The sequence below is a fragment of the Onychostoma macrolepis genome, chromosome 11 (genome assembly GCF_012432095.1).
Source record: "Onychostoma macrolepis isolate SWU-2019 chromosome 11, ASM1243209v1, whole genome shotgun sequence".
Taxonomy (NCBI): Eukaryota; Metazoa; Chordata; class Actinopteri; order Cypriniformes; family Cyprinidae; genus Onychostoma; species Onychostoma macrolepis.
This window is the reverse complement of record NC_081165.1, coordinates 2,261,253-2,276,233: the sequence shown is the minus strand read 5'-3', so window position 1 is coordinate 2,276,233 and position 14,981 is coordinate 2,261,253. Positions and strand designations below refer to the sequence as shown.

Below are 14,981 nucleotides of genomic sequence, written 5' to 3'. Positions count from 1 at the left end.
TGAAGGGCCGAACTAATGGCTAATCTAGAAGCAGATGTTGAACAGCCCTGTTATCTGCACAGAGCACTAGATCGCTCTTAGTAAACAAACTTTGTTGTTGCAAGCTCTGTGACCTGCAGAATACTGATGACATGCTAATAGACATTTACTGCTGATGAGTGCGGTTTCACGTTTATCATACTCGAAGATGCTCTGCTTCGAGAGCAATTAAACGTGCGGTTGCTCTAAAGGCTAATACCTAGACTGCTATATCAACATATTCTGAGGCTATTTTGAAAGCCCTTTCCTCCTTCCCCTCTCTAATCGCTTGTTACTGTCCTACAAAGTCACTCGCCCTTGTTGCAACACCCCAGCCCTTGTGTTTCCAGCTGTCCAGATAGCATGGCATGGCAGATGAGAGCCATCACGTCCCTTCTATCGCCTTCCCATAAAAAGCCCAGCGGCAAATGATGCCTTGGTGCCTTTTCACATGACAACCTTCAGGAATCTGCCAGCCGTAGAGGAACATAACACTTTAAGAGCGGCTTTAGGGTTCTCACTAGAAATCATCAGTGACACCCGCTGAAATGAGGCGGTATGAATATCCGCCTGAAGCGCAGACACCCTAAATAGGGCACTTTATGAGAGGGAGGTAAGGGTGGAAAGTTCAGCATGCACTTGGATTAAAATGCAGTCTTCACCCACACACCCCTTTGCAGCTACAAAATAATGCCACTCGGTCTTTGTAATGCCCCAAAGCCTCATAAATATCTTCTGGGTTCCTGGATATGAGGACTACAAAGGGGAAAGAAGCCTGACATTCTCTCTCTGCCAGCTTACAGGAGCTTAAACATATTCTGATCAAATCGCTGTTCTGCTTCAGAACCCAAATTTCACATTAGACATCAAGTGGTGATCAAAATGGTTTTATGGGAAAAAACACATTGTGGTTAGCATAAAAATGTTTATCCTTGCTGCAAGTAAACCTGTTTTTAGTGTAGTCTATATTTTCTGTAGTGTTGTGCAAATTGATTTAAAAAAATTAACTGGTTTCTGTGATTAGTCGTGTCATGCATTAATTTTGTCATGCACAAATAAACATGATTAATCGCACCAACATTAAAATTTGTAATCATAAATGAAAGTTAGTCATTAAACTGCCCATAGCATGCTAATTTAGTTCATATATATATATATATATATATATATATATACATACATATATACAGTATATATATTTTAGTGCTGTCAATCGATAAAAAAATGTAATCGCGTTAATCACAGTCATGGACCATGATTAATCACAAATTTAAAATACAAGGATTTACCTGCAAATGTGTTGAAATAAAGAAATGCATGACAAACTAGTTTAAGGAAACAGAACGTTTCACACTTCCGCCAGGTATGAGACATAATCCTTATTATTCTTTTATCATTATTCTTTTGTTTTTATTCAGCCATTATCAGCCTTTATACTGGCAATAAAACGTCTACCAAGCCACATTGCTTCAATCTCAGTATACATTTACCCAATTATTATCAAAAGTATTTCTAAATAAATACAACAAAACATTTTCTTGCGACCTTACATGAAGTATTCTGACAAAAATTCATTATGAAGAATTGGACCTGTTCTGCAGGTGCATTAGAGCTAATCTTAGCATCATGCTTCATAAGACAATTTATGAGATTAATAGTACACTTTTACTCAGAACTCACTTCAAACCACCATTGAGTGTTTGTAATAATTCCTTTTACGATCACATGTGGAATTTGGTCATTTACTGTTGTTAAAATATGCTATTTATAGCCTTTTATATCACTGCACAAATTAGCATTTCAGATGTACACATTCAACTCAAGAAAATCACAACAAATATCCTATTGTAATCGTGTGTTTATTATCTTATATAATCTATAGTGGCTGTTGTCATGTTTATTTTTGCTGTGTAAAAGCCTTAACATGTATGCTTTGGCTGAAACTCACGGCTCTGTAATTGAAGAGAACAGATGAATAGAGACTGCAGTGACAGCGGAGGACACTTAAAACAACAAAATATGCTAGTGCTGGATAAAAAAAATTAAAAATAAAATAAAACCGATTTATCTGTTTTAATAGATTCTTATTTTTATGAACCAATATCGTTTCTTAACTCCCAATCGATGCTGTTTTCATTTGATGAATGCACAGTAACGTTAGAAAATCGGCTAAACTTTGTGCGTTGTTACTTTTGATATGAAATGCAGTCTCAGGTTTCAAATTCTGTCCATTTTATTAGGAAATTCAAGCAATAAATACCGTTTTGGCTTTAATGTGGCGTGATAGATCGCTGTAGACACCTCAGATCAAGCGATTCGCTTTACTATACTCGCCTGTGAGTAATCAAAGACACAGCAAAAGACCTTTATTTTTGTTCTGGAGACGATCGCGCGCTCTGCTGCCTCACTGGAGCGCACTCGCCACCAACTGGACAGGGCTGGGAATTACAGTTATAAATTACAATAGATCACCCTCAGTGTGTACAATTTTTTATTTTAAAGGCCTAAATGACCTACTGTTTATAGTTTATGATTTATTAACAACAAAACAGAACATGCATGGTTATTATTATTATTATTATTATTTAATCATAATAAATAAACAAAACACTTAATATAAGTTTCTTTCATTTCTTCTTTATAAATAAAATCACTAGTTAAAATCCATTAGATCAATATTTTTATGATGAATTTAATCTCATTGGTTGGTATAGAAACAAGTCCAATTTAGTGTGGGGTAGATGTACTTGTGTCTGTAGAACATGAGGTTTCACAGTACAAAACAAGCCTGTGAAATAGCCTGTGGCTTTTGTGTCTAAAATTTTGATGACCAGAACAGAACTGGGAAGTGTGCCTGAATAATATCTCCAAAAGAAGAGATTTATCTGGCTCAAAATGAAACTGACTTACATTCTGCACTTGAGAAGCAGTCAAATCAAATTTACAGCTGAAACAAGGAGTCAATTTGGCGTGAAAGCAAGGATAATTCATAAGCAAATGATGTATGTGTGAAGTCGGCTATCAACCCTCAGCAGTCGGTTTTCAGGGGTCAGTCTGAAAGAGAGGTTATCTGGTAATATTCTCAATCATCTTTGGCTTTGGTGCTTTTATATGCTGAATTCTCAGTAGAGACAGTTTGTGACAATCCCAGCATGCCTGAGGGTGTTAAAGAGGATCAATATTATCAATATTGTCAGTGTCCAATTCTATTCTCTATTCAACACAGACAATACTGTGCAATACTGCTGAAAGACAAACGTGGGTCCTTGAACTCGGGCACAGTCTTACATTTTCCACTTCAGACCCTCAGAAGCCACATAAACAGATGCTGCAGACGTTATGCTGGAATTTTCTCGTCATATTGTCCAACTGAATAAGGTGATGCTACTTACTTAAAGGAACAGTTCACCCAAAATCATATTTCTGTTTTCATTTACTACACCTATGTCGCTGTGAATCTACAACTTTATTTATCAGACACAATGGAAGTCAATAGGCTCCAATATTGCTTGGTTCCCAAAATCTTTCAAAATATCTTCTTTTGAGTTGCACAGAAGAAACTCTTAGAGGTTTGAAACAATATGAGGGCAAGTACTGTGAATCGTGACAGAACTGTAATTTGTGTGGAGTGTTCCTTTAACTACACTGTTAGACATTTCTGTAATTTCTGCAGTTATTTACTGTATATCACCCAGTATAATACTGCAAATTCCCTTTACAGTAAATAACTGTAATACCCTTTGCATCATTTTCTGAATTTTCTGTGACGTCAGACCCCACATACAGAGACTTACTGTATTTTTTAAAATTGCTGTATACTAATGTATTTGCTGTTTACCTCTTTGGCGCCATTCTATTGAGGTTGCTTTATTTTCCTCATTTCTTTTGGATTGACACGATTTGCCCTGCACCGTGTCTACAATGCCGCAACAGCTTGGGACTGACTACACTGGACATGTTACATCGCTTATAATGATTGGAAAATCCGTTTGTATTTCGTGTCAGAAACAGCTTGAGCACTTGGAGTGCATCTGTATGTCAGAAATATACCGGAGCATCACTTTACTCTCCGCATCCACTGTAGATAGTATATATAATGGGTTCTATATTGTTTTTTATCGAGTCGCACCACGACACGCCACTCGCGTCCGAGGAAGACATAGAAGCAGCGGGCCAGCGCCGCGGGTTTTTCACGGGGATGAACCCACGAGAGTGGAAGAGCTCCGGAGAACATCTACGCTGTGTTTGGAGCAGCACCTGGGTTTTGCAGACGGCTATGTATTCTTTGGCTGTTTGTCTTTTTCCCTATTATATTTCTGTTGCCTAAAGATTCTTTGGATGATTGTGAGGATGAATCCAGAGGACACAACATAATGCACTGCAAAATTTCCTAAGACAGGAGAAATGGTGAAGTTGCACTGTTCCAGCATTGGAAGACTGTATTTTTAAGTGTTATACATGCAATGTTTTAAATAAAGCATTTTATATTTTGTAATTATTGTGTCTGTTTTAATTGAATGCCAGTAGTACCTATGTAGAGTAAAAATAAAATGAATTCTATATAAAAAATTAATCAAATCTAATAAAATCTATATTAAAATGAATTAATTACAGTAGTATACTGATTAATTGGATTTTTTTCAGTAATTTACTGTAAAACAGTACAATTTGCAACTGTAAATCAAATATAGTTTGCTACTCTAAATCTTAATTACAGTAACTTAGTTACTTAGTTACTTTTAACTTTAGTTACTATAAAAACCCTTTGAAATGTCTAACAGTGTACATTTCTCAATAGTTCTATTAGGTTAGCTGTTTTATTATTGGATTCAACCTTTTCAATTGTTTTCTGTCAGTTAGCGCAGGTTTTGTATTTCTTTTTTGAACTGACTGATCGTAGGCCTCACTGAACTAAATTTATGTGCTTCAGTCTTAAAAAAAAGAAAAGAGTTAAATCAAGCTTATTCACTCAAATAAGGTGCATAAGTTCAGATCAATGAGGTCTATAACCAGTCTCTTACAAAAAGAAATATAAAACTTGTATTAATTAAAAAAAAAAAAAAGTTGATAAATCAAGTCAAGTCAAGTTGAGCTTTATTGTCATTCCGCTACATGCGGGGCATACAGTGGAACGAAATGTCGTGCCTCACAGGACCACTGTGCTACATAAATACAGGCATACAGCAATGAAGTAAAACAATATAAACCTATACACAACTATCCTACTGACAGATTTTGACTATAAATATACTATATATAAAACTTTTTACCTATACATAAACTAAAAAATACAAACTATACAAACTATACGAGTGCTTCAGATAAATACTGTACATAAAAAATGTTGAAGCAAATATTTGGCAATACCAATGCATAACACCACAAGTTTAACAAGGTGGACATAACATTAACTAGCATTTCAGGAAAAAGAAAATCCTCTCCTTTCAATATGACCAGAACACAACATGAGGTTTATAAATTATGTGTTGTACATAATGTTAAATATGAAAAACAATTACCTCCTTATTTAACTTTAATTTGCAGTAATTAGCTAAAATATCTACAGTTCGGAGCAACTTTAGTGTATATCAACTACTTCATATTGATTGCAACTTGGCCAACTACAGTTTCAAAGTAGCTTGCTAACATAGTTAAACTCATCAAGCTGGACTGAATTCAGGTTTTAGGTTGAGTTTTCTCTCTTGAATGATTTTCGTCAGCATACAAAAGGAATTAGCAAAAATCATTAGTAAAGAATTCAGGATTGATTTTCCCACACACTGATGGCTAATCACAAATCCAAGGTTTTCCCATCTCTCACACAGCCCTGAGTATGTCCAGTCCTTAGATGCTTCTAGAGAGCAAAGTCTCAGTTACATGAAGCATATTTAACTATAAATGTGTCCAGCAGTTTCAGGGGGGCTTGAATCGATTAAAATTTTTACAAATTAATCAAACAGTTGACTATGATAATTCACAATTAATCATAAATATATTTACACACTGAATTATTAAATGAATGTATATAATACATATATTAAATGAATGTATATAATGCATAATACATTAAAAAATATTATTTACACATTTTAGGAAATGAACCTATGAATAGCTTACTTAGATCTGTCTCTGCAGATAACATTAGGGCTCAAGTTTTTTAACATTGAACCATAACACATCTGTACAATGGCACAGAAATCTGAAACCATAGGGTGAAAATAATTTTCATGAGCCCTTTCTATAGGTATTTCCAATTTATTTTAATTGAAAGCTCCATTATCCTGCTTCTTCACACTTTAATGAGGAAGGGAAAAGCCTTTATTGAGCTGGATACTGATTTCTTAGCAGGCATGTGACTTAAAGCACAGAGGAGGGATCTGGGACAGATGCATAACAAGAGTCCACCCCATTGGATTCATGTTACCTTGAGCTCAAATTAAAGCTTTTGGTGTGTAAAATACAGGCAGCGGAGCAAAAAGATCTACAAATGAACTCCGCTATTGATAAAGAGAGCAGGGAGGCAGTAGAAAATCCTTTTGAAATTGTAATGAAGGTGCTTCACAGGAGCATTGTCCAGTCACAGTCCTAACAAGAGCGCAGTGCGCATGATGTGGAACTCTTTAGTACCACAAACGCTTTACAATGAACCCACAGCCACATCGCTAGATATTTCCCCCACAAATGCATATGTTACAATAGCGGTGAGATACACTTTTTCTTGTTAACACTATGCTATAGTGTCTAAAGTCACAAGATGACGTGAAATTATTACTGTAAAACAGGTATTCCCAAGCTTTTTTGCCCCCCTGAGATTTAGATTAATATTTCAATAATTAAACAACACATTCGTACATTCAAATGTCTCGGAAATCAGTGAAATGATATGCAGGTAATCAAATAAAATATTTGATCTTCTTTAGTAATTTTTTTTTTAATTAAAAGTATAGGGCTGCATGATTTGGTCAAACCATTACTGTGTGATCAAGATGATAAACACTTAATCTCATTAAAAATCATTTCATCTCTTATATTGCTGCAGCTGAAACACGCAGGAAAAAGAACAAAGAGACCGCAACAATAAAACTAATTGTTTTGTATTGTCCTCATTATATTGTATTAATTCAATTGAACTTCAAAATAAAAAAGAATATTTGATTATTTGTGGTTCATTTATTTTTGCTTCCTTCAACACAAAATGTTCTTTTAAAACCAAAGGTTACTTTGAAATGTAATGAGACTATTTGTTACATTACCAAACAAAAGTTAGGCTACATAAATTTAATAGCTATCCAATGTATTATTTAAAAAGTTGGTAGCATTTCACAATAAACAGAAAAAAAAAACAGGCCCAGGGGTGTGACAATTATAAGCTAACCGTTGTGAATCGGGCTAAGGTTAGGAGATAGTTTTGAACACTGGCTGGTTATGTACTTGCTCATAAATTGATTTCGTATCATTTTTAACCAAAACAAGTTACAAACTTAAGCTTTAACATAAACCAACAATTAAAATACTGGTCCCACTTTATGTTAGATGGCCTTACTACTGTGTACTTACATTTAGATTAATCATTTGGTACAATGCACTTAATGTGTACATAAATGTTTTTACATTGTACTAATATTTTTAAAAATGCCTATACGTAATTACATCTGTAATTAATTTCTGTAATTACATTTATAATTACACTGTTGACCCATCCCTTACACCTACCCATACCACCAAACCTGTCCCTAACCTTACCCATATCCCAGCTCAATAGAAGCAGAAGTGATTTGCAATACAATATGACCACAATAAGTACATTGTACTTATTTTTTGATGCAAGTACATAGTAGTTAAGGCCACCTAATATAAAGTGTGACCAAAATACTTTTTGAAATAAAGCTTATAACACCAAGGCACTCAAAAATATAATGAAAAATAAAAATACTTTAATCTCACATGGCTTTACATTAAAAACAACTCAAAAGTACACCAATGCATTGCGGCTAACAAGCCTTCATCAGGGTGTCAAACTACAAACACACTCAGAGTCCATTTTTACTTTTTGAAATACTACTTAAATCAAAATGGACCTGAGCTAACATCAACTAACAATGAACAGTTGTATTTTTATTAACCAATGTTAATAAAGAAAAACATATATACTGTAACAATATAACAATTATTGATCACTGTTGGTTAATATTAGTATTAACTAACGTTAACTAATGGGACCTTTTGAAAACTGCTATCAAAAAGTAAACTGCTTAAGAAAACCAATGAAGATGTGACACTTCCATGAGGTTCCCCATGACTTCTGAGAAGTAAATAAAGTTTACTTTTAACTGTGTAAAACTGCTTGCGTTAATGTGCACTGTAATGCCATTTAGCTCCAAAGTACTGTAATGCATACAAATTTTATTTTTATTTTTACTGAAATGACCTTTTCCAATGAGGGTGACGCTCTAAATTGGCAGCCTCTGCCTTAATGAGGTTTCTGTTTATTACATGTTGGACATGTGGACTTCATTCGACACAACAGTTCCCTGCCTCCATCTGCGCACACCTCTTTGAGAGGATCCACTGCACCCACGCTGACCTGACGGCCTCTTGTACAAAAAATCATTGATTGATTTCTTTGCCTTGCAGTTTATCATGTTCTGTGAGAAATGCTCACACTCCTCCATGACCTTTTAAATGAAGTAGTATTTTTCTATTTTAAAGATCCTCACAGTCAATACAAGAGTCACTGTTTTTTGTTTTGCATGGATAAATTCATAAACGAGGAAGCTGTTTTCTATCTGCACAGCAGCACTCTGGGCTTTAATGAGACCGAGTGTTTTTAATTGAAGGTCAGAGTAAATTGCAGGCATCTGCTTAAAACTCATTTCTGCCTGTCCTTGAAGAGAGAAAACAATGAATGCAACACTATGTGCCCTTCTAAAGACACACTGACACACTCACCCTGCAGTTCCCCAGTTCTTCAGCAGATAAGATGATAGTGCCGCAGTTCTTTCCCGGTATGCCCCTGAAATAGACAATAAAGATGACATTGAACTATCAGATGTTTATCTCATTGATTACACAACAGCAGTAATTAAGTAAACCCAAGTAAAACAACATAAGGAGGTCTAGGTCAATGAGAACTATTCAACAGGAGTGGTTTTCTATGCTAGTTTCAGGCATAAGAATTCCCAGAGTTAGTGAATGAACTTTCTTATGGTTTTAAACAAGTAAATTTTATCTTATGTGGGCAAAAAATTACACTCATTATAAAAAATAGGAAAATTAAATTAATTAGCAGTGAACCACTTTTGTTAAAATATTATAAAAAGATAAAAACTTTTCTTCACAAACTCAAAGTCATGTGGCGCAACCAAAACAGAATATATAATAATAATAATTAATATATATATATATATATATATATGGAAATGATATCAGAGAGTAAAGGTCAAAAAGTTTCATTATATTCAGATAATTTGATCTATTTGTGACAAGGTAGGGTTAGTTCATGATGTAAAATGTCATGTTGTGCAACTCCACAAAAAAATATAATAATATTTACAACACAATAATGCATGATATTTGTATTAAAATGTTTTTAAACATATTTTCAATGTAAACATTATTTAGAAAATGATTATGATGTTTTATGTTATGCCACATCACATTTTGTGGTTTTCTATGCTAGTTTCAGGCATAATAATTACCAGAGCTAGTGAATGAACTTTCTGATGGTTTTAAAGTAAACTTTATCTTATGTGGGCAACAAATTACACTTGTGGTTATAAAAAATAGGAAAACAAAATTAATTAGCAGTGAACCACTAACTATGTGGGCAACAAATTACACTCATGGTTATAAAAAATAGGAAAACAAAATTAATTAGCAGTGAACCACTTTTGTTAAAATATTATAAAAACATGAAAACTTTTCTTCACAAACTCAAAGTCATGTGGTGCAACCAAAACAGAATATATAATAATAATAATAATAATTTATATATATATATATATATATATATATATATATATGGAAATGATATCAGAGAGTAAAGGTCAACAAGTTTCATTATATTCAGATAATTGGATCTATTTGTGACAAGGTAGGGATAGTTCATGATGTAAAATGTCATGTGGTGCAACTCCACAAAAAATATATATATATTTACAACACAATAATGCATGATATTTGTATTAATACGTTTTTAAACATATTTTCAATGTAAATATTATTTAGAAAATGATTAAGATGTTATATGTTATGCCACATCACATTTTGTTTAGTTGAAAAACATATATTTTTAAAATATATATATAACTAAATATACATATATAAAATACATTTAAACCAATTTAAAAATATATACACACATATTTCGGACACAATTATTTATCATTGGCCCAGGGAACTATGCAATCACTTGTTATACCCGATAAAGCATTATGACACTATTTCTCTTTACCAATAATGTCAGGATTGACAACATGTTCTGATATAATTGCTAGGCATGTGATATTTATGGGCGCACATGTAAAATTTATGGCCTGTGAATAAATCTCACTCCAAGCAGCTGATGGCGGTTGGCAACTACAGAATGCAGAAGGGGGTTGTGGAATTGGGCTTTAAAAGATCCATCATCTGCACATCCCTGCATTCAGATTCTGGACACTTTTCTCAGCCTCCCATTAACACAGATATCACAAACATAGTCCCTAAAATGCATAAACAGTTTCATTAGCACTGATGTTGCCCATATGGCTAAGTTCTCCTTCAGGATTTTTCATTTGCAATAGAGACAGATGCGTGCAGTCTGTGTTAGCGCTTTAGCCATGTGTTCACAACTGAAAACCATTTTGCTAGACATGTTTTTCTCTAGCTGAAGACCATAATGGCTCCACATGACTTCTGTCGGCAAACATCCTGCTCTGTAGGATAACATCACCATAAAACAAAGTTACATCATCACCAGATGGACAGCTTGCTTTTTGTTTCTAAACATGAGGGCTGTGCCAGTGAAAGAAGAAAAAAAATGATAATTCTCCAAAACAACTGTTTTTTCAAAACACATTTGACCAAGTTTGTTACAACAACATCACACTTGCTGAATGAGGTTAAGCTGGTCTGATTTATGGTCTACTTTCACACAACGTCACTGTGGAAAGACACATTGGGTGTATTACAGGTAAAAATAAAATTCCCTAGACGAACCTGTGGTTAACCTTAAAGTTACAGTCAAAAACCTTAACCACTGACTATGCCATACTACACAAATTTGAATGAAGCTACAACCCCCATAACTGAACAATTATCTGGGAGACCAGATGATGTGGCTGTGTGAACTGTGTGTTCTTATAGTGCTGTGTGGGTGATTAATGGATGACAGTCAGGTGTGCGTGATCAGTATTCCAGTGATTGTGAGCGCTGATAGGTGGAAGAGCCTGGCGTATCCGTGACAGAACCCCCCTCTCTACGGCCCACTCCTGAAGGCCGAAGACACTGGCATCGTGGTGGGCAACCCCTACTTCATGGAGCTGGATCATGAGGATGGGAGGTGTGGAATTCTGTCAACAGATTGGGGTCGAGGATATCATCCCTTAGAACCCATGATCTCTCCTCAGGGCCGTACCCTTCCCAGTCTACGAGGTACTTCAATCTACCACCACGACGTCGGGAACTCTGAATCTCACTTCCCGAGTATGTTGTTCCGTCTTCAAGCACCATCGGGAGAGGGGGTTCGTCTGTAGTGCCAGGCTCTGTGGAGACAGGGAGAACAGGTGGGTGATAGGGTTTGAGCAATGAAACATGGAATGTGGGGTGAATCCTGTATTGTGATGGAATTTTGAGTTCATACGTGACTGGGTTGATTTGCCGGATGATGGGGAAGGGACCAATATACATGGGACTCAGCTTCTTATAGGGGAGGCGCAACCGGATGTCCCGAGTGGAGAGCCATACCTCTTGTCCTGACTGGAAGGTGGGAGCAGGGGCTCTCTGGACATCAGCATGGTGTTGATGGCATCTTACTACCCGCTGTAGATGTTGATGTGCTGAGTCCAAGACCCTCTCACTCTCCTGGAACCAATGGGTGACAGAGGGAACTTCTGATGGTTCCCCTTAACAGGGGAACAGAGGTGGCTGATAGCCGAGTACGCACTGGAATGGAGTGAGATTCGTGGATGGTTGCCAGAGGGAGTTCTGTGCATACTCGGCCCAGGCAAGGAACTGGTTCCAGGAGTTCTGGTGGCCATGGCAGAAGGTATGGAGGTATCGGCCTATCTCCTGGATCTTTCACTCCATTTGTCCGTTGCTCTGTGGGTGATATCCAGAAGATAGGCTGATGGTCACACCTGGGAGCGAACAGAAAGCTCTCCATACACGTGAGATAAACTGTGGACCTCTATCAAATACGATATCTTCAGGAATGCCAAAGTTACGAAAGACATGGCTAAATAGTACCTCAGCTGTTTCCATTGCTGTGGGGAGTCCTTTCAGAGGAACCAGATGGCAGGCTTTTGAAAATCTGTCCACCACAACCAGGATGCAAGTGTTATTGTCAGAGACAGGGAGGTCCGTGATGAAATCTATTCCCAGGTGTGACCATGGACAGGGTGAGGTAGGAGTTTGCCAGTAGGTAAGTGGCGAGGTGTTTTAGCCATGGCCCATTCCCGGCATCCTCTCACGTATCTTCTGATATCATTCGCCTTTCCAGGCCACCAGAAGCGATCTTTCAATAGTGAGAGGGTTTGATTGGTCCCAGGATGACCAGTGCCCAGGGAGGTGTGCGCTGAATGAATGAGTGGTGTTCGTTGACTGCGAGGAACATAGATATGACTTGGGGGGCACCCCAGCGGAGCCGGATCGGAGACACTGGCTGCTGCGATGTCGTCATCTAGGGTCCATTGGATCAGGCTTACAATGAGCTCAGAAGGGATAATAGTCTCTGGATTCTTGGGTTGTTCGTCAGGAGCATGAAGTCTTGACAGAATATCTGCTTTGGTATTTTTCGTCCCGGGACGATAGGAGATGGTAAAATTAAACCTGGTAAAAAACAAAGCCCACCTGGCTTGTCTGGGGTTTAATCTTTTTGCCTCACAGAGATATTCAAGATTCTGGTGATCTGTATAGACCACAAAAGGATGACGAGCTCCTTCAAGCCAGTGCCTCCATTCCTCCGGGAGTACACTAGGATGTCAATGTAAACCAGCACAAAGTGGTGGAGGTACTCCCGGAACACCTCATTCATGTAGCCCTGGAATACGGAGGGGGCATTGACTAGACCATACGTCATCACCAGATATTCATAGTGTCCTGTGGGTGTCACGAAGGCTGTCTTCCACTCGTCCCCCTTCACGTATCCAGATGAGGTTATAAGCACTCCGGATCTTGAAAAGATCTTGGCTCCACGAAGCTGTTCCAGAGCGGATGGGACGAGAGGAAGGGGATATCTGTACTTGACAGTGATCTTAAGGTGGAAGAGGTGGAAGAGCCTGGCGTGTCCATGAGACATTGCACAGACCCATTATGTAAATTTAGTTTAATTTATATATAGTATATAGACTTTCATTATCAGTTGTTAGTAGCATAATTCCATCATTTTTAGTTTAACAAAGATGAACAATGTCTGCACATATGAAAAAGCTGAAGAATAACCCATGAATAACCCATTTTCCAATATTTAATGTGCATTTTGTAGATGAAACTCTGAAACCTATCCCAACAACTTCAGCAACCTTCTGTCAAGACATGCTGTGTCAAGTGTGCACACTGCATTGTGTTTTGTTATGGTTTTAAACTCTAGACTGTACGAGTAAGAGAATGCAATTTCATCTGCTCTGTTTGGACTGAGATCCCACGGGTGTTTGCTCACACTCCAGTGTTTGCTAATTGGTTCATTTCTCGTCTTTACAAGACAACAGGAGCAACAGGAGTACTAGTTTGTATTGTTGTATTATTATAAAAGGGGTCTTGTACAAAACAGCTACAAAGGCTTGTCTAGAGAAACGAACAGGACAGTCTTTCGTGTTGACACCCTCCAGTGAGCTAAAGGTTGTATTTTTAATGTGAAAGGCTTTTTGCTGTTGCCAAACTGAACACTCAAATCACAAACGGCTGAAAGTATCACCATTACTACTCAACTGAACTAACCGTTTGACTGAGACAGTATTACTAACAAAATATAATTTGGCAGTTTTCTCATTTTTGAACCAAAAAGATCCATTGGAAATCGCCTAAAAAAATAGAAAATATATGTGAATTTATTAATGTAATTTCGGGAGGAGTACGCCCATCTAATCTTTCAATTAATATCCGAGTATAAAAACAGCCTCTTACCACTTCCGTTTTTAGTTCTTTCGGCTTCCCTCCACCTCCCTATCTCCTCCTTTATGCATATTTATTTCATTTATCCTTCTGTCTATAGGGGGGCTTTCGGAGCTCAAGTAGAATAGTCTTTCTGAGCCCTGCATTGCAGACATCAAGCCAAATCCGTTTACCACTAATGCTAAGATTATATGGGCACACGAACTCGTGAAAAATATACAAAAAATTATGGTAACACTTTACAATAAGCTGTCATTTGTTAACATTAGTTAATGTATTAAATAACATGAACAAACAATGATCAATACATGTATTACACTATTTATTCATCTTTGTTAACGTTAGTTAATAAAAATACAGTCGTTCATTGTTAGTTTATGTTAGTTCATAGTGCATTAACTAATGTTAACAAACACAACTTGAGATTTTAATAATGCATTAGTTAATGCTGAAATTATCATTAACTAAGATAAATAAATGCTGTGGAAGTAGTTAATTCTTAGTTCATGTTAACTAATGTTGTTAACTAATGAACATTATTATAAAGTGTTACCAAAATTATATATATTAATATATTTTAATCATTATATAATATAATTAAACTATATGACGTTAAAATATAATTATTTAATTGAAATTATTTTCTATATACT

General features: G+C 36.4%; 1 protein-coding gene across 3 annotated transcripts in view; it reads right to left on the bottom strand.

Moving 5' to 3' along the window:
• The window catches only part of cpne5b (copine Vb), a 181,157-nt gene that overhangs the window by 76,211 nt on the left and 89,965 nt on the right, over window positions 1–14,981 (bottom strand). For 2 of the 3 annotated variants that reach the window (XM_058791228.1, XM_058791229.1), the window contains one exon: window positions 8,968–9,031. In XM_058791228.1, the coding sequence (XP_058647211.1) occupies window positions 8,968–9,031 (64 nt within the window). Of the gene's footprint in view, window positions 1–8,967; window positions 9,032–10,600; window positions 10,722–14,981 lie in introns of those variants that run through there. The other variant, XM_058791230.1, reaches the window with a different exon arrangement.